At 43.8% G+C, this 24733-nt stretch overlaps 1 protein-coding gene across 1 annotated transcript in view; it reads right to left on the bottom strand.

The window, feature by feature from the left end:
* The window catches only part of LOC106572662 (low-density lipoprotein receptor-related protein 1), a 237152-nt gene extending 220608 nt beyond the window's left edge, over positions 1-16544 (bottom strand). The window contains 1 exon segment of the mRNA XM_082962191.1: positions 15929-16544. Within this exon segment, the coding sequence (XP_082818317.1) occupies positions 15929-16025 (97 nt within the window). The 5' untranslated portion in view covers positions 16026-16544.
* Between the last annotated feature and the right edge of the window lie 8189 nt (positions 16545-24733).

Below are 24733 nucleotides of genomic sequence, written 5' to 3'. Positions count from 1 at the left end.
TGGCATTCAGGCCAAAGAGTTTAATCTTGGTTTCATCAGACCAGAGAATCTTGTTTCTCATGGTCTGAGAGTCCTTTAGGTGCCTTTTGGCAAACTCCAAGCAGGCTGTCATGTGCCTTTTACTGAGGAGTGGCTTCCGTCTGGCCACTCTACCATTAAGGCCTGATTGATGGAGTGCTGCAGAGATGGTTGTCCTTCTGGAAGGTTCTCCCATCTCCACAGAGTAACTCTGGAGCTCTGTCAGAGTGACCATCGGGTTCTTGGTCACCTCCCAGACCAAGGCCCTTCTCCTCCGATTGCTCAGTTTGGGCGTGAGGCCAGATCTAGGAAGAGTCTTGGTGGTTCCAAACGTCTTCCATTTAAGAATGATGGAGGAAACCATGTTCTTATGGACCTTCAATGCTGTAGACAGTTTTTGGTACACTTCCCCAGATCTGCGCCTCGACACAATCCTGTCTCGGAACTCTACAGTCAATTGCTTTGACCTCATGGCTTGGTTTTTGCTCTGACATGCACTGTCAACTGTGGGACCTTATATAGACAGGTGTGTGCCTTTCCAAATCATGTCCAATCAATTTAATTTACCACAGGTGGACTCCAAGTTGTAGAAACATCTCAAGGACGATCAATGAAAACAGGATGCACCTGAGCTCAATTTCGAGTCTCATAGCAAAGGGTCTGAATATTTATGTAAATAAGGTGCATATACTGAACAAAAATATAACCGCAACATGTAAAGTGCTGGTCCCATGTTTCATGAGCTGAAATAAAAGATCCCAGAAATGTTCTGTATGTACAAAAAGCTTATTTCTCTCACATTTTGTGCAGAAATTTGTTTACATCTCTGTTAGTGAGCATTTCTCCTTTGCCAAGATAATCCATCCACCTGACAGGTGTAGCATATCGAGAAGCTAATTAAACAGCATGATCATTACATAGGTGCACCTTGTGCTTGGTACAATAAAAGGCCACTCTAAAATGTGCAGTTTTGTCACATAACACAATGCCACAGATGTCTCAAGTTTTGAGAGAGTGAGCAATTGGCATGCTGACTGCATGAATGTCCACTAGAGCTGTTGCCAGAGAATTAAATGTTAATCTCTCTACCATAAGCTGCCTCCAACATTGTATTTGAGAATTTGGCAGTAAGTCCAACCAGCCTCACAACCTCAGACACGTGTAACCACGCCAGCCCAGGACCTCCACATCCGGCTTCTTCACCTGCAGGATGGTCTGAGACCAGCCACCTGGACAGCTGATGAAACTGAGGAGTATTTCTGTCTGTAATAAAGCCCTTTTGTGGGAAGAAAACTCATTCTGATTTGCTGGGCCTGGCTTCCCAATGGGTGGGCCTGGCTTCCCAATGGGTGGGCCTGGCTTCCCAATGGGTGAGCCTGGCTCCCAAGTGGGTGGACATATGCCCTCCCAGGCCCACCCATGGCTGCACCCCTGCCCAGTCAAGTGAAATTCATAGATTACGACCCAATTAATTGATTTCAATTAATTAAAATCAGTATGAAGGAAAAAGGAAACGGCACACTGCTCTTGATAGTATCACTGATATTTAATAAGCTTACGTATCGGCCTCACGGCCTAAATCAGTCAAAAGTGTTCCATCATGCCAAGGAACGGTTGCAATTGTCCCCTAACTAGAACACAGCCTTAAGAGAGACAGCGCAAATGTTTACTAAGTGAGCACACTAAAATGCTAGAAACACTTCCACATGTTCTATCACTGAGCTCACCAAAGTGGAATAGCAGCATGTTAACCTTCCTATTTCCCAGTGGGTCATTTCCTGGGCCTGGCGGTAGTGATTGGGTTCTATTACACAGTATTACAAGATAAGAGTCCAAATGGGAATCTGAAATGAACGGAATAAAATCAATGAGTCAGAGTACTCTGCGTTCTTGGAGTGTGTGTGTGTGTGTGTGTGTGTGTGTGTGTGTGTGTGTGTGTACAGGGGTGACAGAGGTGGAGGGCTCTGCGGGAGAGAAAGACAGTAGTTTCCCCATCACATATCACCTCTCTCCTTCCCGCTTTCTCCGTTATATGGAATTTTGAAACAGAAACTAAACCAACCACTGGTATGTAATTAGACCTCTGTTGTCCAGTTTGAAATAATTTCTCTGTTGCTCAGTTTAGCAGAAATATTTCAAAACAAGAATCCTTCACTTTGAAAGTAACAATCAAAACCAAACAAGGAGCATGAGAAAGAACAGAGAGGAGAGAAAGAGGGCAGAGAAGCTATCCCTGGGTATTATTTAGTAGCACTGACTGTGAGAGCAAAAACAAGATGTAAGGAAGAGGTTCTACAACAGGAAGTGTTTTGTCAGAACACTTGTCCAATGCTTTATGTTTTTCTTGTTCAATCGGATGTCATGTACAACTTTAAGTTGTTCTTCTACTATACGCTAACTATGTAATCATTTGGTTAATAATAGTATTACCACACAGGTATAAGAGCAACTTAATGTAAAGTGTTACCAAGAAGGGTGAAAATATTTAGGGATAATTGGACTCAAAGACACTCACTGCAACACACCGTACATACTAAGACTTATATCCACACTCTGTGACAACCAGACACACACACACACACACACACACACACACACACACTACCCAACCCTCGGTCCCAACGTATTCAATGGAGGCTCTGTGCAGTGCCCATCCAACAGGAACGGCCACTTAGCTTTGTGCTAAAGAAGCTGAGAAACCTCTGGCCATGCAGTATCTAGCTAGCAGAATTAACCAGTTTACTGCCCCCAGACAATATCCATGGGTCATTCAAGCTCATTCTAATCCCTAACAGCAGTCATTTTTCAAAGTAGTTGAACATGCATACAAACAACAGCTGGGGGGAGAGAGAGGGAGGGAGGGAGAGAAATAGACAGAGATAGGGAAATTGATAGACATACAGAGAGGAGCCTTCACTACACTGCCTTCCACAGGGGAAAAGCCAACCAAGATTCAGCTGTTATGAAAACAGAACATGGGAGCCACGAAATGAACCAACGCTAGACCACATAAATGGAACTGAGGCATTCATTCATTGCAGCTCTACAAAAGCCATAAACAAAAGCCTCCCTGCATGGCTTACTTATTCCTTCAGAAACCAAAAAAGCAAACAAAGACTGTGGGAGGAATTATATAGCTATATAGTAAATGTTTAATGTAAATGTTGTGTTAGCTAATCCAAGTTTATAATTTTAAAAGGCTAATTGATCATTAGAAAACCCTTTTGCAATTACGTTAGCACAGCTGAAAACTGTTGTGTTGATTAAAGAAGCAATACAACTGGACTTCTTGAGACTAGTTGAGTATCTGGAGCATCAGCATTTGTGGGTTCGATTACAGGCTCAAAATGGCCAAAAACAAAGAACTTTCTTCTGAAACTCGTCAGTCTATTCTTAGTCCATGCGAGAAATTGCCAAGAAACTGAAGATCTGGTACAACGCTGTGTACTACTCACTTCACAGAACAGCGCAAACTGGCTATAACCAGAATAGAAAGAGGAGTGGGAGGCCCGGTGCACAACTGAGCAAGAGGACAAGTACATCAGAGTGTCTAGTTTGAGAAACAGACAGCTCAGAAGTCTTCAACTGGCAGCTTCATTAAATAGTACCCGCAAAACACCAGTCTCAACATCAACAGTGAAGAGGCGACTCCGGGATGCTGGCCTTCTAGGCAGAGTTCCTCTGTCCGGTGTCTGTGTTCTTTTACCAATCTTAATCATTTATTTTTATTGGCCAGTCTGAGATATGGCTTTTTCTTTGCAACTCTCCCTAGAAGGCCAGCATCCCTTATTTCAATTCAAAGGATTCTCTTTGTATTCAAGGTTTATATGGTTTAATATGTAGGGATCTCTCTGGATCTCTGCTAGCCCAAACCACTCAGAATCACATCAAAGTGGTGGAGGCTGAGAGGAGTGTGTGTGTCTGGCTCAATAATCGCCAGGAATGAACGATAAACAATGTATAACAAGGCTACAACCTACATTTAAATGGATATTCTTCTTTCCCTTGGTTAAATACAAAGACTTGCTTTGTAAGGATGAAAAAGTGATCAAGTTGTCACTGACAAAGTTGTCTGACAAAGTGTAGCTGTACATGCATGCCCTGTCAAGGATATCTAAACAGAAAGCTTTTAAAAGTGAGGACTCACCTCTGTGAAGTCTACATGGCCCACCACCTCCTCATCAAAGAGCTCAGTACCGTGATAGTGATTCATTTTTATCCTAATGTGTGCCACATGCATAGCCAGCCAAGCCTCTTATCACAGAGTGGTTAAGTCCCAAATAGGACCATATTCCCCATAGGGTTCTGGTCAGGGTCAAAAGTAGTGCATTAGATAGGGGATGGGGGGGCATTTCGGACGCATCATGAATCTGAGTTCAACAGCTGTGACTAACAGAAGCAGACAGGTTTGACACATGGCAGCAGTCACATCAGATACCTCTCTCCTCATCTGGCCAGGTGTGAAAGCAGGCTGCAGAGTGGAGGAACTTAGGGCCTCCTGTTCAATTGATTCTCCAATCGAGCGCAAACACACACAAACACAGCCTTGGAACAGCCTAGGTGTTTCTGGAGGTGGAACTAAGACTGCAAAACTGGAAGACTAGAAGAGTGCTCTGAGTAAGGTCACCAGAGACCAACGTGGTCCAGCGGCCTGTCTGCCTCACCGAGCCCCCCGGGCCAGCTCCAGCTCCAGCACTAGGTGCAAAGTTCTCCATCAGAGATAGTAAAACTACAAGACAATGTTCAGTCACAAAGCCAGGATTCACACGTTTGTGTCGGATGTCAGGCAAACGTTACAACCAGTTATGCTTACTCCTTGTGTAAAATACATGGAAAAGACAGATAAGCATTTCATTTATCCGAATTAGGAAGCATTGGGATGTATAATTGTTTACATGTCTAGCTCTAGCGTTTTTTTTCCGGGAACTCAAATCAAGTATGCGTCAATTTAAAAAGAACTGGCTGAGAATGTTGCTATTTGTGGTTTAGACAGTGATGAAGCATACCACAACTGACAACCAAAACAGTGAGGCAGAAAGAAAAAGAGAGACAAAGTTTCTAGTTTCTATAACCTAAAGAGAAATCCAAGACATCTTCTATCCTTCCCTTCCACATCAACACCCACACAGTCGTTACCCCCATTCTGTTCAATAAACCGATCTGCTCCCTTCCGGGTCTTATAGGAGCTAAATAGAGTAAACAGTTGTGTAGCTGCTACCAGAAAACACCAATTAGAACACACCCCTTCTACTCACCATCAACAAACACTCATCTGTGAGCCTCAAGCCTTCGTACGGGGAGATAGTAGTGCATTATGGTAGTGCCACTTGGTAGTGCCACCACTGGAGGCTAGTGCCTCTAGCCTCCAGTCTCAGCTCAGGCTGAATCTACAATGCTATACATGAAGGGATGCTATACAGGAAGAGATTTTATAAAGTTATTGTCAAGGCTGTCTCCGCATTATTATTTCACTAATAGTTCTGTTTAGGTTCAAGCTGCATTGTCTCCTGAAAGGAAGTATTAGTTAACACCCACCGCCATAAGCTCTTTATTACAAGCAATTCATAAGCTCTTTATTACAAGCTATTCATAAGCTCTTTATTACAAGCTATTCATAAGCTCTTTATTACAAGCTATTCATAAGCTCTTTATTACAAGCTATTCATAAGCTCTTTATTACAAGCTATTCATAAGCTCTTTATTACAAGCTATTCATAAGCTCTGTATTACAAGCTATTCATAAGCTCTTTATTACAAGCTATTCAAAGGCTAAACTGCTACTTTGTGAAAACATGGAGACCTGTTTGCATGTTAATTCCAAAAGGCACAGCCCCATTTCCCTACACTTCACATACGGTACTTAAGTTGCATTATACATCACTTTTTCTCAAATCTCATTACAGAGAAAATGATTGCAAAGAATTTGGTGTGCCACCTGAGAGAGTGCAAAAGCTGACTAACTAAAAGCTTCAGCTGGCAGCTGCTGCAGGTCAGGCAGCATCACAATCAATGGCCATTCCTATGTGACAGTATCAATGCACATGTCCCTCCCACCTGAGGATCCGTTTTTTTTCAGACATCTATTTCCTGTGTTTGATGGGTGCAAAATCGACTTGTCACTTAAATCTCGCTGGATTGATTGCTTTCATTTTACACTTGTGACTCTTTCATACTCTTGCTTGTGTCGTCTGGTTTTTCCCTTTAGCGTTACCACCAAGGAAATGTTTGTAATGACCTGTCAAACACCCCTTTAATGGCTGAAATGGGCTCAGTGGAATACATTGTATTTCCGTTGCATCTATAAGACCGCTAAAGCGTCATCAGGAATTTAACGCATCACAAGAAAGAGAAGAAAGATAACTTTAGTTTGATGGGTGTATTGATGCAAATGAAGCACATATAATTGTCTTTCTTTTAGCACAAAATATTTTGTAAATACTTGATATCATTACAAAATGATATCGCAATTCAATGGCTCAAACACGAGACATATGTGGCAAGGTCCACAGACAATCACAGATTACAAAAAGAAAACCAGCCCTGTCGCGGACATCAACGTCTTGCTTCCAGACAAATGAAACAATTTCTTTGCGTGCATTGAGGACAATACAGTGCCACCGATGCGGCCCGCTACCAAAGACTGTGGGCTCTTCTTCTCTGTGGCCAACGTGAGTAAAACATTTGAACGTGTTAACCCTCGCAAGGCTGCCGGCCCAGACGGCATCCCTAGCCGCAGACCAATTGACTGGTGTGTTTACGGACATATTCAATCAATCCCTATCCCAGTCTGCTGTACCCACTTGCTTCAAGATGTCCACCATTGTTCCTGTTCCCAAAAAAAGCTAAGGTAACTGAACAAAATGACTATCGCCCCGTAGCACTCACTTCTGTCATCATGAAGTGCTTTGAGAGACTAGTCAAGGATCATATCACCTCCACCTTACCTCTCACCCTAGACCCACTCAAACTTGCTTACCGCCCCAATAGGTCCACAGACGATGCAATCGCCATCACACTGCACACTGCCCTATTCCATCTGGACAAGAGGGATACCCATGTAAGAATGCTGTTAGTTGACTTCAGCTCAGCATTCAACACCATGTACCCTCCAAAACTCATCATTATGCTTGAGACCCTGGGTCTCAACCCCACCCTGTGAAACTGGGTCCTGGACTTCCTGACCGGCCGCCCCCAGGTGGTGAAGGTAGGAAACAACATCTCCACTCCGCTGATCCTCAATACTGGGGCCCCACAAGGGTGCGTTCTCAGCCCTCTCCTGTGCTCCCTGTTCACCTACGACTGCATGGCCATCCACGCCTCCAACTCAATCATCAAGTTTGCAGACGACACTACAGTGGTAGGCTTGATTACCAACAACGACGAGACGGCCTACAGGTCGGAATGTGGTTTCAGGAAAATAACCTCTCACTCAATGTCAGCAAAACAAAAGAGATGATCATGGACTTCAGGAAACAGCAAGGGGAGCACCCCACTATCCACATCGAAGGGACAGCAGTGGAGAAGGTGGAAAGTTTTAAGTTCCTTGGTGTATGTATCACCGACAAACTAAAATTGTCCACGCACACAGACAGTGTGGTGAAGAAGGTGCAACAGCGAGGCTGAAATGTGGCTTGTTACCAAAAACCCTCACTAACTTTTACAGGTGCACAATTGAGAGCATCCTGTCGTGCTGTATCACCGCCTGGTACAGCAACTGCATCGCCCACAACCGCAGGTCTCTCCAGAGCGTGGTGCGGTCTGCATAACGCATCACCGGGGGCAAACTACCTGCCCTCCAGGACACCTACACCACCCGATGTCACAGGAAGGCAAAAAATCTAATCAAGGACAATAACCACCCGAGCCACTACATGTTCACCCCACTCCATTCAGAAGGCGAGGTCAGTGCAGGTGCATCAAAGCTGGGACAGGCAGATTGAAAAACAGCTTCTATCTCAAGGTCATCAGATTGTTAAACAGCCACCACTAGCACAGAGAGACGGCTGCCTACCTACAGACTTGATATCATTGGCCACTTTAATAAATGGAACACTAGTCACTTTAATAATGTTTACATATATCACATTACTCATCTCATATGTATATAATGTATCCATCACTATCTATTCTTTACTATCTATTGCATATTAGATGTTCTGTCACTGCTCATCCATATATTTTATACTTATATATTCTTATCCCATTACTTTACTAGATTGTGTGTATTAGGCTTTGCTGTGGAATTTGTTAGATATTACCTGTTAGATACTGCTACACTGTCAGATCTAGAAGCATAAGCATTTCACAACACTCACAATAACACCTGCTAACCATGTGTATGTGACCAATACATTTTGATTTGATTTGAAATGTATATGAGTGCATTCTAATATATATTATATATATATACACACTTTTTAAATTCAATACCTGAATTCCCAACAAAATCCCTTAACTCCATTCATTATTTGTCAAAATAAAATGTTATTTTGTCACATAGACCTGCTTACTTACAAGCCCTTAACCAACAACGCAGTTTGAAGAAGAAAAAAATAAGTGTTAAGTACAAAATAGATAAGTACAAAATACTAAAAATAAAAGTAACAAATAATTAAAGAGCAGCAGTAAAATAACAATAGCGAGGCGATATAAAGGGGGTACCGGTACAGAGTCAATGAGCGGGGGCACTGGTTAATCGAGGTAATTGAGGTAATATGTACACGTAGGTAGAGTTAAAGTGACTATGCATAGATAATAAACAGAGAGTAGCAGCAGCGTAAAAGAGGGGGCGATGCAAACAGTCTGGGTAGACATTTGATTAGCTGTTCAGGAATCATATGGCTTGGGGGGTAGAAGCTGTTAAGAAGTATTTGGACCTAGACTTGGTGCTCCGGTATCGCTTGCCGTGTGGTAGCAGAGAGAACAGTCTATGACTAGGGTGGTTGGGGTCTTTGACAATTTTTAGAGCCTTCCTCTGACCCTGCCTGGAATAGAGGTCCTGTTTGGCAGGAAGCTTGGCCCCAGTGATGTACTGGGCCGTACGCACTACCCTCTGCAGTGCCTTGCGGTCGGAGGCCGAGCAGTTGCCGGCCCAGGCAGTGATGCAACCAGTCAGGATGCTCTCCATGGTGCAGCTGTAGAACTGTTTGAGGATTTGAGGACCCATGACAAATCTTTTCAGTCTCCTGAGGGGGAATACGCTTTGCCGTGCCCTCTTCACGACTGTCTTGGTGTGTTTGAACCATGATAGTTTGTTGGTGAAGTGGGACACCAAGGAAGTTGAAGCTCTCAACCTGCTCCACTACAGCACCGTCGATGAGGATGGGGGCGTGCTCGGTCCTCCTTTTCCTTTAGTCTCTTTAGTCTTGATCACGTTGAGGGAGAGGTTGTTGTCCTGGCACCACATGGCCAGGTATCTGACCTCCTCCCTTATAGGCACTCTCATCGTTGTTGTTGGTGATCAGGTCTACCACTGTTGTGTCATCGGCAAACTTAATGACGGTGATGGAGTCGTGCCTGGCCATGCAGTCATGGGTGAACAGGGAGCACAAGAGGGGACTGAGCATACACCCCTGAGGGGCCCCCGTGTTGCGGATCAGCATGGTGGATGTGTTGTTACCTACCCTTACCACCTGGGGGCAGCCCGTCAGGAAGTCCAGGATCCAGTTGCAGAGGGAGGGGTTTAGTCACTGGGTCCTTAGCTTACTGGTGAGCTTTGAGGGCGCTATGGTGTTGAACGCTGAGCTGTAGTCAATGAATAGCATTCTCACATAGGTGTTCCTTTTGTCCATGTAGGAAAGGGCAGTGTGGAGTGCAATAGAGATTGCATCATCTGTGGATCTGTTGGGGCGGTATGCAAATTGGATTGGGTCTTGGATTTCTGGGATAATGGTGTTGATGTGAGCCATGACCAGCCTTTCAAAGCACTTCATGGCTACAGACGTGAGTGCTACAGGTCAGTAGTCATTTAGGCAGGTTACCTTAGTGTTATTGGGCACAGGGACTATGGTGGTCTGCTTGAAACATGTTGGTATTACAGACTCAGTCAGGGAGAGTTTGTCTGTGGGTCAGTGCATGCTCGGAGTACACGTCCTGGTAATCAGCCTTGTGAATGTTGACCTGTTTAAAGGTCTTACTCACGTCGGCTAAGGAGAGCGTGATCACACCGTCGTCCGGAACAGCTGATGCTCTCATGCATGTTTCAGTGTTACTTGCCTCGAAGCGAGCATAGAAGTTTTTTCGCTCGTCTGGTAGGCTCGTGTCACTGGGCAGCTCACAGCTGTGCTTCCCTTTGTAGTCTGTAATACTTTGCAAGCCGTGCCACATCTGAAGAGCGTCAGAGCCGGTGTAGTACGATTCAATCTTAATCCTGTATTGACACTTTGCCTGTTTGATGGTTCGTCGGAGGGCATAGCAGGATTTCTTATAAGATTCTGGGTTAGAGTCCCGCTCCTTGAAAGCGGCAGCTCTACCCTTTAGCTCAGCGCATGTTGCCTGTAATCCATGGCTTCTGGTTGGGGAATGTACGTACAGTCACTGTGGGGGCGACATCATCGATGCACTTATTGATGAAGCCAGTAACTGATGTGGTATACTCCTCAATACCATCGGAAGAATCCCTGAACATATTCCAGTCCATGCCAGTAAAATGTTTTATGTGCTATAATTGTCAATATCTGGATTTAAAAAACTGAAAATGTTTGGATAATCTTCAATTGTACAACTTGCATTGATTAGAATTATTTTTTATTAGAAAAACCTTTCAACAATTTTGATGACCATTGCTAGTGACAGGCTAGCCATGGTAGAGATAACCTGGTCCCAGATGTCTTTGTGATCTTGCCAACTCCATTGCTGTCATTGTTCAGTCAAACATGACAATTCCATAAGGAGATGGTAAGAGAGCAGAAACAAAATTACATCCAGGCTAAGATAGAGTCTAAAGAGAGTAACGTAAAATCTATGACCTGTTGAATGTGTGTGGAGGATGCAGAATGTTCCTGGTAGATGTTTCCAGTGCTGGTTATGAATGTTCTGAGGAGAGGCCATGAAACAGGGCCCATTATAGGGTCAGGAAAACAGAGTCTAGGCACCTCTGGAATTCATCCTCTCTCTTCACCTCCTGACCCACAGAAAACATCAAAAGAAAATGACCCCGGATGATCATAGGGACCTTAGGACCTTTTCTTCTTATCTTTTTTACTACAAAACATAGACAATCAAAGTCTAGAGAAAATCGCAGGTTTTAAAAGTGTACATAAAATCGCATCTCCACTATTATGGTGCTGGAGATAAGCAATATGATGTAAAAAAGTGGTGAAGTGCCCCTTTAAAGACTTGGGTATACAGACTTCTCTGGAATTTACCCTCGCTCTTCACCTTGTGAACCAAGTCTCCACAGCTGACCAATAGTTGGCCGAGCTGAGCCTTTACCTTTGTTGTTGTAATGGACGTTGCAAGGAGTAGACCAAGGCGCAGTGTGGTGAGTGCTCATCATTAATTTATTTACTCAGAACACTTTAAACAAAATAACAAAACGACCAACAGTTCCGTCAGGTTCAACAAAACAGAAAGTAACCACCCACAAAACCCAAAGGAAAACAGGCTGCCTAAGTATGGCTCCCAATCAGAGACAACGATATACAGCTGTCCCTGATTGAGAACCATACCCGGCCAAAACAAAGAAATACACAAAACATAGAAAAAAGGACATAGAATGCCCACCCTAGTCACACCCTGGCCTAACCAAAATAGAGAATAAAAACCTCTCTATGGCCAGGGCGTGACAGTTGTGGTCATGTAATTCTGCTCAATGTCAAGGGACATAGAAATACTGTACATCCTACACATAATGGGTTGATCTGTAGGAGGCATCCCATCTGTATCTTTTTTCTGTAAGATATGAGTCATACAGTACAAGGACTGCTATGTGTTTTTAGTGGTGGTGAAATGAACTAGAAACCCACAGAGAAGAACACTACACATAGGCTACCGTATATCCTCTCCCTTAATAACATACTGGATCAAATGTAACATGATACAATTGCTATTTGCTAAAACCTTTAGCCACAATTACAACATTAACATGTGATCATCAAGTGTCCGATGTTTCTGGATTTGCATCTTTGATATCTAAACAGAGTTGTTTGACTGTGCAGCTAAAGATAGATACACCATCTCCAGCTAGCCAGGATAGTCCTGGAACAGAACAACCAAAGATAAACCATCTCCAGCTAGCCAGGACAATCCTTAAACAGAACAACTAAAGATAGTTTATCTCCAGCTAGCCATGACAATCCTGGAACAGAACAACTAAAGATAAACTATCTCCAGCTAGCCAGGACAATCCTGGAACAGAACAACTAAAGATAAACCATCTCCAGCTATCCAGGACAATCCTGGAACAGAACAACTAAAGATAAACCATCTCCAGCTATCCAGGACAATCCTGGAACAGAACAACTAAAGATAAACCATCTCCAGCTATCCAGGACAATCCTGGAACAGAACAACTAAAGATAAACCATCTCCAGCTATCCAGGACAATCCTGGAACAGAACAACTAAAGATAAACCATCTCCAGCTATCCAGGACAATCCTGGAACAGAACAACTAAAGATAAACCATCTCCAGCTATCCAGGACAATCATGGAACAGAACAACTAAAGATAAACCATCTCCAGAACAGAACACTGGTTGGCCCTAAACTCTGACCTCTGACCTTGGCTTCCTCAATCTCCTCTTTTCCTAAATCCCTAATTCACGCTGCGTCCAGCCAGCCAAGCCCAGTGGTGATCCGGATTGTGTTTCATTTAAGTGCCTGACCCTGGCCTCTAGCATAGCAGCATCACTCTCTCACTCACACACTCATCCCCTTCCTCCTGTCTCCTCTGGACTCCTCCTCTAGCATACCATCCACTCACTTACTTACTCACTTACTCACTCACTCACCCCCCACCCCCTTCACTCTGCCCTGGACTCTAGCATAGCATCCACTCACTTACTCACTCACCCCCCTTCCCTCTCTTCTCTCTCCCCTGGACTCTAGCATAGCATCCAGTCACTCACCCCCCCCCCCCCCCCCCCCCCCTCTCCCGTGCCTCTGACTTTGCATCTGGACATCTGTGCCATTGATCATCATCATGCTGCTTGCAACATGAGATCAGATTCTGTCCCCAACATTTTCCATCATTGCTCTGGTAGTACATACTGTTACCCAGACATCAATGGAGATTGATTCCTGCTGCTAATGTTTGTTTAGTTTTTCTAAGATCAGATGCTGTACTGTCCTGTGATTGTCCAGTGTCTCCCAACATTTCGCCGTCACTGGTCTGGCCGTACATAATGTTACCTGAACGTCATGCGGAGACTCACAAGGATCTCCAGACGGACTGATTCCTGCTGGTCAGTGGTGTAAAGTGTAAAGAAAAAATACTTGAAAGTACTACTTAAATAGTTTTTGGGGGTATCTGTACTTTACTTTACTATTTATATTTTTGGCAACTTTTACTTTTACTTCACTACATTCCGAAATAAAATAATGTACTTTTTACTCCATAAACTTTCCGTGGCAGCCAAAAGTACTGGTTACATTTTGACAGGAAAATTGTCCAATTCACACACTTGTGAATTGAACATCCCTGGTCATCCCTACTGCATCTGATTTGGCGGACTCACTAAACAGAAACGCTTTGTCTATAAATTGTCTGAGTGTTGGAGTGTGCCCCTGGCAATAAAAAAAACATAAAACTGGTGCAGTCTGGTTTGCTTAATATAAGGAATTTAAAATGATTTACACTTCATCTTTTACTTTTGACACTTAAGTATATTTAAAACCATATACTTTTAGACTTTTACTCAAGTAGTATTTTACTGGGTGACTTTCACTTTTACTTAAGTCATTTTCTATTAACGTATCTTTACTTTTACTCAAGTATGACAATTGAGTACTTTTTCCACCACTGCTGCTGGTAAAGAATGCATTTCCCCATCAGTGGCGAGTGCTAGCAACAAGATCAGCTGCTGGACTGTTGTAGTACTGTCCAATGTTTCCCAACATTCCCCAAATTGTGAGCCTGCACTGATTGACTGAAGTATTGCCTCTTTCTTTAATGTTCATACAAGAGCATCATTGTTAGCTTCTACTATGGCGTAGTCTACATTTTAACAATATGGATTATATGGAGGATTATGAAGGTGAATAGAAGGAAACCTACTGCTATCTCAGTATCCCTAGTTTCAAGAACTAAATGAGCGGATGTAGGCCAACTGTATTATTCAAATCAGTTGGGAGGGACCTTTATAAACATGCCTTCAATGCCTTGGAAACCCAACACATTATTTATGCGCATCAATAAAAACAATTTGGGGTATTTTTGCAATAGTGGGTTGTTTAGTAAGAGTGTATTTTGTAACGCACGTTGTGCTGCCTCAGTACTGCACTACTGAGTGACATTAGGTTTTAAAACACCAAAACAAGTCAAGTTCATCTCTCTATCATAACAAAATGTTCATGAGAAAAACTATTCAGTCCAATATCTGGTTGTGGCTTTAGATATGCATAGCCAATGTGGTATGAGTTACCTATAATACAAGAGCAGCCTATTCATTCCCTTTAAGTCAAATGAACTATGCCAGTGACACTATATGACAAATGCTGGTCTATTTGACACTGTATAGCAACAATGTTGCCAGACGTTCCAAATCATTGTCTACAATGTTATAATGTTCTCGCTCTGAAGGTGTATGGTCATAATGTCGCACGAGATTGTATAATTGTTGCAAGAATGCACTTTAGAATGTAGCTGATCATTATAGCCAATTACTGGAAAATTACTCGATTATTTCATTCAGTTCTCTATAGGCTATCTGACTGTCATCAAGTGAATAGGTCTATGATGTTGTGATGAATGTATAGTTTCCAAGACTTTCTAACCTTAGCTGCTCGTCCGGACAAGTCACGAAAATAGCTTATATTTATAAAGATTACAACTGACCAACCGCAACATAGTTGTTTTTACATTCTAAGCGCATGCAGCTCAAAACAAACATGAAAACGGATATTTCGATAGGATTTGGTTTGAAGTGAACCCGCGAAGGTGTAACCTGATCACTGCAAAAAAATCCTTAGCCTACAGCCATATAGATTCTGACCCATAAATGATTCATACGCATAAATACGCCATAGGCATATTGATCGGGTCCGTATTAGCCTACTGATCGATCCAAGGAAAAGTGTAGTGCCGTGTCTGTCTAGCCTACCTAGAACTGGGGACACGCAGGCCTTTCCCTTTCACGGATGTGCTGTGATATATGCATCGTCTACCTGCTGAATAACCTTACAAGACAACATTGAACGAGCATGTCAACAACAGCACAAGAACAAAGGGCATACAGTATTTTTAATCATTCGTGGGGCTACATCTCATCTGGGAGGGAATGGGAATCAAACCGAGTAGCTGGCAGCACAACACTGTCCGTGTAGCCATGCATGGCTTTGAATCCCCTTTGATTTACGAAAAAATGAACCCATATGAAGCTCAACACATCTGTGGGTTAGTTGACGACAGTTGTTTTATGTCAATAACACCCTAAATGAATCATATATGCCAGGCTACAGACAGGTGTTTATGAAATGATCATTTGACAAAAGGTGAGCAGGCAAGATAGCCTATATCCTATGAAGTCTGTCTCACAAACATGGCACCTATATGATTAGCCCTATTGTTCATATCGATCACTAGCAGACTGGTTGAGTCTAATGCCTATAGGTGTTATGAAGACATTGGTCCTGGGCCAATAGTAGGCTATGTGGTGAATAGCCCACATTCCATGTTACACCTATATTGCTAAAGAGTGGGCATGCAGTTTCACAAAGCAATAGGCTACAACACACTAGACTGTCACTTACCATCAATAGATGCTGTAGGAGATAGGATCTCCAAACTGAGCAGAAATCCCACGAAGAACAACCTCATTGCCAACACCTTTGCAATGCCAGATGTCATTGCTTTTTTAATATATATAAAATACTGGATATAACGTTGGCTAGAATTATAAGATCAGAGAATATATTCAAACACCTCATCCGAACACCCAGAATGGTCGGGTGCGATTGTCCGTTCTCTTTGCGCCCTGCAACCACGCACTGAGAATAGCTACGGTAGCTTCACTGGCAGCAGTAGGCAATGAATACAAATGTAGAAACATTGAAAGACTTGCTACAACCTAGTGAGCCTACGAGTTGTTCTCATGCAGTCATGTATATATATTATACAGTATCAGCATGCGTGATCCATATAAGCCCACACACTATTTTTCAAAGGAAAATATATTGTGAACACAATGTGGCTTCGCCATTCATCTAGAAATGTCCCACTAGTTCACAATCTCCTCGGATTTCCGTCACTGCGGCAGTGTTGAAAATAACCCATGCCATAAAATTAAAAATAAAAGCGCCTTTTTCTTTGGGAGCTCCACCGCCTCTGTTACTGGTGGTTACAACACGTTGAGTGGATGGCGGTGAGTCTGAAGCGCCGACACACAGCACTCTGGAACCAGTGGATGACGTCACCAATTCAATTCTTAGAGAAAATCGAAAAACTGCGCGGCAAGCTCCCTTTGCGCAAGCGCGGAGACTCTTTCCAGCGCATTAAACTGGCGCCCCTACACCAACCATATTGGCACAAGGACAGTTGTTTTCTGTTTCAATTTGATTGACAAGTGTACACCCTCAAATCTGTCTGTCATTAGAGTTGAACAGGTCCGAAATATTATAACACATTGGCCTACTGTATATAACACAGAACTTATTTAACGTCCTTATTTTAAAACTTTTTAAAGAATGCCACACTGGGTCTTCCAACACTGTGGAAGCTTTCCCCTAGCTTTGTGCACACAGCTGCTCTTAACTTCAGCATTGATAGGTGTGCACCGTAGAGCTCCCAAGAATCATACTAGTATGCTTCTATGTTACTATGATGACAGATGAGATCATGAGAAGTGTCCCAGCCAGGGTTCCGGAGAGGAAGGATGTGCTATATTCAAAACAGGTTTTTGGACTTTTTATGACATCCCGCTCAGAGAATATTCTCTGACTCAGACTAATGATGTATGTAAACCCTTGATTGCTGATGCTATGTTTGTGCCATTGAGAAGTTTTGAAGCCACCAGTCAGCCATATTGGCAGTGGCACTCCCATGTAGGAGCAGTACTCCATAGGAATGAATGGAATTCTATAGTATTTCAATTAAATGTAGTACAACCCACTACAACAACAAAAAATACTTAAATACATGTAATTTTGTCCTTTAATTGAAATAAAATAGAATTCCATTCATTCCTATGGAGGACTCCGCATACTCTCAACTGCCAATATATAGCATCAGTAATCCAAGGTTTATATACATAACTGAACCCAGTCCACTGCATTTCTCAGGAGAGAACCTCCTCTTGTGGTAAATTAAGGACATGGCATATAACTCAACAGTCGTAGCACAGAGTTTTCCTAGTAGGCGCATCGCAATAGTCTAACATGGCGACATCTCAAAATAACTGTAGAGTATAGGGGCTGGGGGGGAAATGAATAAAAAAAAAAAATACAGCTTTTTAGGCAAATGTACTAAACAATAACTTTAAGCAATGCAATTCATATGCATAGAATAGCCTATGAGTTAGGCTATAAAATAGCTTACACATTTTATTGACTTTAGACAAAGTCAATGAAAGACCCAGCCATAGCCAAACTAATGCACATAAAAAATGGAATCTGGACTCTGGACTCTGTCATAAAACCTGACTTCATGATCAAATCATCTGTAACATATGGATTCTCATCCTATGAATGTCAGCTCAGTTCACAATGCTGCATAGTAAAAATCTCTGTTTTCTTCCCAAAGCAGCGGAGTTGTATTATTGCTTTGTTTCCAATGTGAGTCCCAAATGGCACCCTATTTCCTATAGTGCACTGCTTTTGACCAGTTCCCTGTCACAGGGATTCCTATCATAAGGATATCTTAGGGCCCTGGTCAAATGTAGTGCAATACTGTACATAGGGAATAGGGTGCCAGTTGGGAAGCAGACAAGGCTTGGGGTAGTAGAGGAAGATGTTTTCCATCTGAAGCAGTAAGACAATGAAACTGTCTGTGACCCCTCAGAGAAAGACAGAGATTTGAGACTGGCTTAAATCTCTCTTAAATCTCCCTTCTCTCTTAAATCTCTCTCTCTCTTTCCTCCCTCTCTCTCTATCTCTCCGTACTCCCTCCCCCTCCCTACCTCAGTCTAGTGTGAAGACTGATACTTAAGAAGAATGTGAGTGACATAGTCAGGAGGGAGGGTCCTCTAGCTTTCTCATCCAATGGGTTTTGAGAAGGAGACGAGGCGAGAGGACGCGAGGAGTATGCAATAAAGATTTTCCCAAGACTCTAAAAAACATAGACGGTTTGTGAAAACATATATCGATCTAACAAACTTTGGCCCATTCATAATCCATTATCATGGACTTAGAAAACATAGAGAGGGATTTGGTGTGGTTTCAAAGGCCTGAGGCGAGAGGGGAAGTCTGAGTACAAACAAAGATCCTATCTAGATCCCCCTCTGAGAGAATGTATATCCCAAAGGGCACCCTATATAGTGCTCTGGTCAAAAGTAGTGAACTATGTAGGGAATAAGGAGCCATTTGGGAAGCAGCCAATATAAGGCTGATTCCTACTGTCGTAAGGTAGGTGATTTTAGAATGAAAACCAGAAACTAAAATGACCTAACCCTTCCAGACCTGTAGAGGGCACTGAACACTGAACATGGTGTAAATGGAATGCCTGTTGTAGTATAGAGTTAGACTTTCAATGTACTGTATATCAAGTATCAACCATCAAGATAAACTCAGCAAAAAAAGAAACATCCCTTTTTCAGGACACTGTCTTTCAAAGATAATTTGTAAAAATCTAAATAACTTCATAGATCTTCATTGTAAAGGGTTTAAACACTGTTTCCCATGTGTAACGGCTGTCATATTGTAGAGAGGACCAAGGCGCAGCGGGTTGCATGTTCATCATTATATTTAATGAATAAAGATAACACGAAACAAAACACGAAACAAAACAATAAACAAAGAACAACAGGTGACAGTTTCACAGGCTACAATAATCACTAGCAGTGCGAAATACAACTACCCACAAACAAACAGGTGAACACAAGCTCTTAAATATGGCTCTCAATCAGGAACAACGATGAACAGCTGTTCCTGATCGAGAGCCACACGGACCAACAAAGAAATACACACACTAGAAAAACCTAGAATACAAAAACCAGAACATACACCAAAACCCCGGAATACATAAATAAAACACCCCTCTACAATACACATAACCCCCGAACCACATAAAACAAATACCCTCTGCCACATCCTGACCAACCTACAAATACAAATAACCCCTATACTGGTCAGGACGTGACAGTACCCCCCCCCCCCCCCAAAGGTGCAGACCCCGGATGCACCTCAACAAAAAAATACAAAAAAAGAAACCCCTAACTAAAGGGAGGGTGGCTGCCGTCAACGACGGCACCTGTGCTACACCCCCCCTCCCCAACCCACCTATACTGGAGGTGGCTTAGGTTCTGGCCTACTGTCCTCCAGACTGTAGGCAGAGTCTCGTCTCCGGACCGTAGGCAGACTCACTCGGTTCCAGGTCGCAGGCAGACTCACTCAGTTCCGGGTCGCGGGCCGTCTCACCCGGTTCCGGACAGTGGGCCGTCTTACCCGGTTCCGGACAGTGGGCCGTCTCACCCGGTTCCGGACAGTGGGCCGTCTCACCCGGCTCCGGACAGTGGGCCGTCTCACCCGGCTCCGGACAGTGGGCCGTCTCACCCGGCTCCGGACAGTGGGCCGTCTCACCCGGTTCCGGACACTCTGGACGAGGCACTGTTGCCGGACACTCTGGACGAGGCACTGTTGCCGGACACTCTGGACGAGGCACTGTTGCCGGACACTCTGGACGAGGCACTGTTGCCGGACACTCGGGCCTGGTCTGATGCACTGGAAGCCTGATGCGTGGGGCTGGTAGTGGAGGTACCAGCCTGGGGACACACACCTCAAGGCTAGTGCGAGGAGCGGGAACAGGCTGAGTAGGACTAGGCTGACTTATTGGAAGCTTGATGCGTGGTGCTGGTACTGGACGTGCCAGACTAGAGGTTCGCACTTCCGGGTCAGCACGAGAGGCGGGAACTGGAAAAACTGGGCCATGGAGGCGCACAGGTGGCCTTGATCGCACCTCCTGCACAACCCGTCCTGGCTGGATGGAACTAGCAGCCCTGTACGAGCGGAGTGCTAGTACAGGGCGAACTGGGCTGTGCAGGGGCCTGGTGGTTACCGTGCGTAGAGCGGGCGTAGGGTAGCCTGGTTCTAGGAGGTGCACCGGTGACCAGACGCACTGCGCAGGCATCCTCCTACCAGGCTGGATGCCCACTCTAGCACGGCATCTGCGAGGGGCTGGAAAAACTCGCACTGGACTGTGCGTGCGTATGGGCGAGATCGTGCGCACTTCTTCATAACTCGGCACCCTCCACTCCATACACTCCTCCATATAAGCATGGGTAGCTGGCTTAGGGCTCACCCTTGGCCCAGCCAAACTACACGTGTGCCCCCCCCCAAATTTTTTATTGGGGGTGCCTCTCGTGCTCTACCTGCCTCCCAGGCAGGTTGTCACAGTGGTCCAATAATTGTTCCCATGTCCAGTCAATCCTTGACTCCAACACCTCCAGCGACCAGGATGCCATCTCCTCCCGAACGCGCTGCTTCCTATAGTCCACCTGTTGTCGCTCCTTCCTCCGCTGCTTGGTCCGTGTTTGGTGGGTAGTTCTGTAACGGCTGTCGTATTGTAGAGAGGACCAAGGTGCAGCGGGTTGCATGTTCATCATTATATTTAATGAATAAAGATAACACAAAACAAACCAATAAACAAAGAACGACAGGTGACAGTTTCACAGGCTATAATAATCACTAGCAGTGCGAAATACAACTACCCACAAACAAACAGGTGAACACAAGCTCTTAAATATGGCTCTCAATCAGGAACAACGATGAACAGCTGTTCCTGATCGAGAGCCACACGGACCAACAAAGAAATACACACACTAGAAAAACCTAGAATACAAAAACCAGAACATACACCAAAACCCCGGAATACAAAAATAAAACACCCCTCTACAATACACATAACCCCCGAACCACATAAAACAAATACCCTCTGTCACGTCCTGACCAACCTACAAATACAAATAACCCCTATACTGGTCAGGACGTGACACCATGCTTGTTCAATGAACCATAAACAATTACTGAACATGCACCTGTGGAACTGTCGTTAAGACACTAACAGCTTACAGACAGTAGGCAATTAAGGTCACAGTTATGAAAACTTAGGACACTAAAGAGGCCTTTCTACTGACTCTGAAAAACACCAAAAGAAAGATGCCCAGGGTCCCTGCTCATCTGGGTGAACGTGCCTTAGGCATGCTGCAAGGAGGAATGCGGACTGCAGATGTGGCCAGGGAAATAAATTGTAATATCCGTACTGTGAGACGCCTAAGACAGCACTACAGGGAGACAGGACGGACAGCTGATCGTCCTCGCAGTGGCAGACCACGTGTAACAACACCTGCACAGGATCAGAACATCCAAACATCACACCTGCGGGACAGGTACAGGATGGCAACAGCAACTGCCCGAGTTACACAAGGAACGCACAATCCCTCCGTCAGTGCACAGACTGTCCGCAATAGGCTGAGAGAGGCTGGACTGAGGGCTTGTAGGCCTGTTGTAAGGCAGGTCCTCACCAGACATCACCGGCAACAATGTGGCCTATGGGCACAAATCCAATGTCGCTGGACCAGACAGGATCGGCAAAAAGTGCTCTTCACTGATGAGTCGCGGTTTTGTCTCACCAGGGGTGATGGTCGGATTCGCTTTTATCGTCGAAGGAATGAGCGTTACACCGAGGCCTGTACTCTGGAGCAGGATCGATTTGGAGGTGGAGGGTCCGTCATGGTCTGGGGAGGTGTGTCACAGCATCATCGGACTGAGCTTGTTGTCATTGCAGGTAATCTCAACGCTGTACGTTACAGGGGAGACATCCTCCTCTCTCATGTGGTACCCTTCCTGCAGGCTCATCCTGACATGACCCTCCAGCATGACAATGCCACCAGCCATACTGCTTGTTCTGTGCATGATTTCCTGCAAGACAGGAATGTCAGTGTTCTGCCATGGCCAGCGAAGGGCCCGGATCTCAATCCCATTGAGTACATCTGGGACCTGTTGGATCGGAGGGTGAGGGCTATGGCCATTCCACCCAGAAATGTCTGGGAACTTGCAGGTGCCTTGGTGGAAGAGTAGGGTAACGTCTCACAGCAACAACAGGCAAATCTGGTGCAGTCCATGAGGAGGAGATGCACTGCAGTACTTAATGCAGCTGGTGGCCACACCAGACTGTTACTTTTGATTTTGCCCCCCCTTTGTTCAGGGACACATTATTCCATTTCTGTTAGTCACATGTCTGTGGAACTTGTTCAATTTATGTGTCATTTATTGAAGCTTGTTATGTTCAATCAAATATTTACAAGTTACTTTTGCGGAAAATAAACGCAGTTGACAGTGAGAGGACGTTTCTTTTTTTGCTGAGTTTATATAGGATAAATGATTATTGATGACAAATGATTATTAACTAATATTTAGACATCTTATGTTTACTGATGTTATTTCATTTAAAAGCACAATAACCATTTAATCATTGTAATAATAGCAGAGATTCATTTTAAAAGATTGAATAGAAGTAATTGCTGCAGCTTTCAAATGTTACATTTGAGCTTCCTCTCACAACCAAAATCTGCTGGGTATGGATGTTAGTTTTCAGTGTTTGGTGCAGAAAACACAGAAGTCTTCCAACATACACTCTTAGAAAAGCTGCGCTTTCTAGAACATTAAAAGGGTTATTTTGCTGTCCCCATAGGATAACCCTTTGAATAACCCTTTATGGTTCCAGGTCGAACACGTTTGGTTCCAGGTAGAACCCTTTTGGGTTTCATCTTGATCTCTTTCCACAGAGGGTTCTACCTGGAAACAAAAAGGGTTCTCCTATGGGTACAGCCGAAGAACCCCTTTGGAATTCTTTTTTCTGAGAGTGTAGATGTTTGTTAAGAGACAGAAGCACAGAATGGTAGAATGTAATGCCGTGGAGAATCTGTGAAAAACAGCGTCTGGGTATCCCTAGACCCCAGCAGAATGTCTAGACAATCACTCCTCAGCCCTTAACTGAGAATAAACAAGGTTGGGTAAATTGAAGTGAATGAACCTCATTACAAAGCAATATATCTGACTGGCTTTTATGTTCAGTTTTGTATATACTTGAGTTACTTTTAGAGACATAGAATCTTATTAAGTCTGAATTTGTTCTGTCAATACAATTAATCATCAATTATACTTGGTAACAACTCAACCTGATAATCTCAACCTGATAATCTCATCCTGATAATCTCATCCTGATAATCCCCCTAGAGGAAGTAGGGAGGGTGTTCAGTCAGTGCTAGCACTGTGAATCTGGCATGGACACAGCGTGGTGTGTGGGAGACAGTCTGAAAGGGTGCCAGGATAAACAGTCCCTGACCACATGTTATCCCAGGCAGGGCAACCTGGCCTCTCTCCAGACTGTACATCTGCAGCAGCCCACAGTCAATCCCCCTGCTTTACTGACCCAGCCAAGGAGAGGGGACAGGGGAGGGCATGAGAGGAGAGAGGGAGGGAATCTAGGGGGATGGTCTAGGCATGGAGGGAGTTGGCATGGTGCTTGCAACACCAGGAGAGTAGGTTTGATTCCCTGGACCAACCATATGTAAAAAAATGTATGCACGCATGACTGTAAATCGCCTTGACTCATAAATCACCCTTGACTCATTCCACATTATGTTGTGTTACAGCCTGAATTCAAAATTAATTACATTTTAAAAAATCTCACCCATCTACACACCACACCCCATAATGACAAAGTGAAAACATGTTTTTAGATTATTTAGCAAAATTTGTGAAAACGAAATACAAAAACACCTCTACTCTTTTTGGCTGGCCACTTTAATAAATGGAACACTAGTCACTTTAATAATGTTTACATATTTTGCATTACTCATCTCATATGTATATACTGTATTCTATTCTACTGTATCTTAGTCTATGCCGCTCTGACATTGCTCGTTCATATATTCCCTAATTCCATTCCTTTACTTAGACTTGTGTGTATTGGGTATATGTTGTGAAATTGTTAGATATTACTTGTTAGATATTACTGTACTGTTGGAGCTAGAAACACAAGCATTTCGCCACACCTGCAATAACATCTGATAAACACGTGTATGTGACCAATAAAGTTTGATTTGATTTGACTTCTACTTCTATCCACATTATTCTTTTTAAAATTCTTCATGCTCTGATAGCCATGTTCAAGTCTTGCCATAGATTTTCAAGCCGATTTAAGTAAAACTGTAATTAGGCCACTCAGGAACAGTCAGTGTTGTTTTTGGTAAGCAACTCCACTGTTTATTTGGCCTTGTGTTTTAGGTTATTGTCCTGCTGAAAAATTAATTTGTCTCTCCCAGTGTCTGTTGGAAAGCAGGTTTTCCTCTAGAATTTTGCCTGTGCTTAGCTCAATTCCGTTTCTTTTTATCCTAAAAAACT

The sequence above is a fragment of the Salmo salar genome, chromosome 15 (assembly GCF_965601325.2).
Source record: "Salmo salar chromosome 15, fSalSal1, whole genome shotgun sequence".
In the NCBI taxonomy this organism is placed as follows: Eukaryota; Metazoa; Chordata; class Actinopteri; order Salmoniformes; family Salmonidae; genus Salmo; species Salmo salar.
Note: the sequence above shows the minus strand (reverse complement) of the source record. Positions and strands in the feature narration are given on the sequence as shown.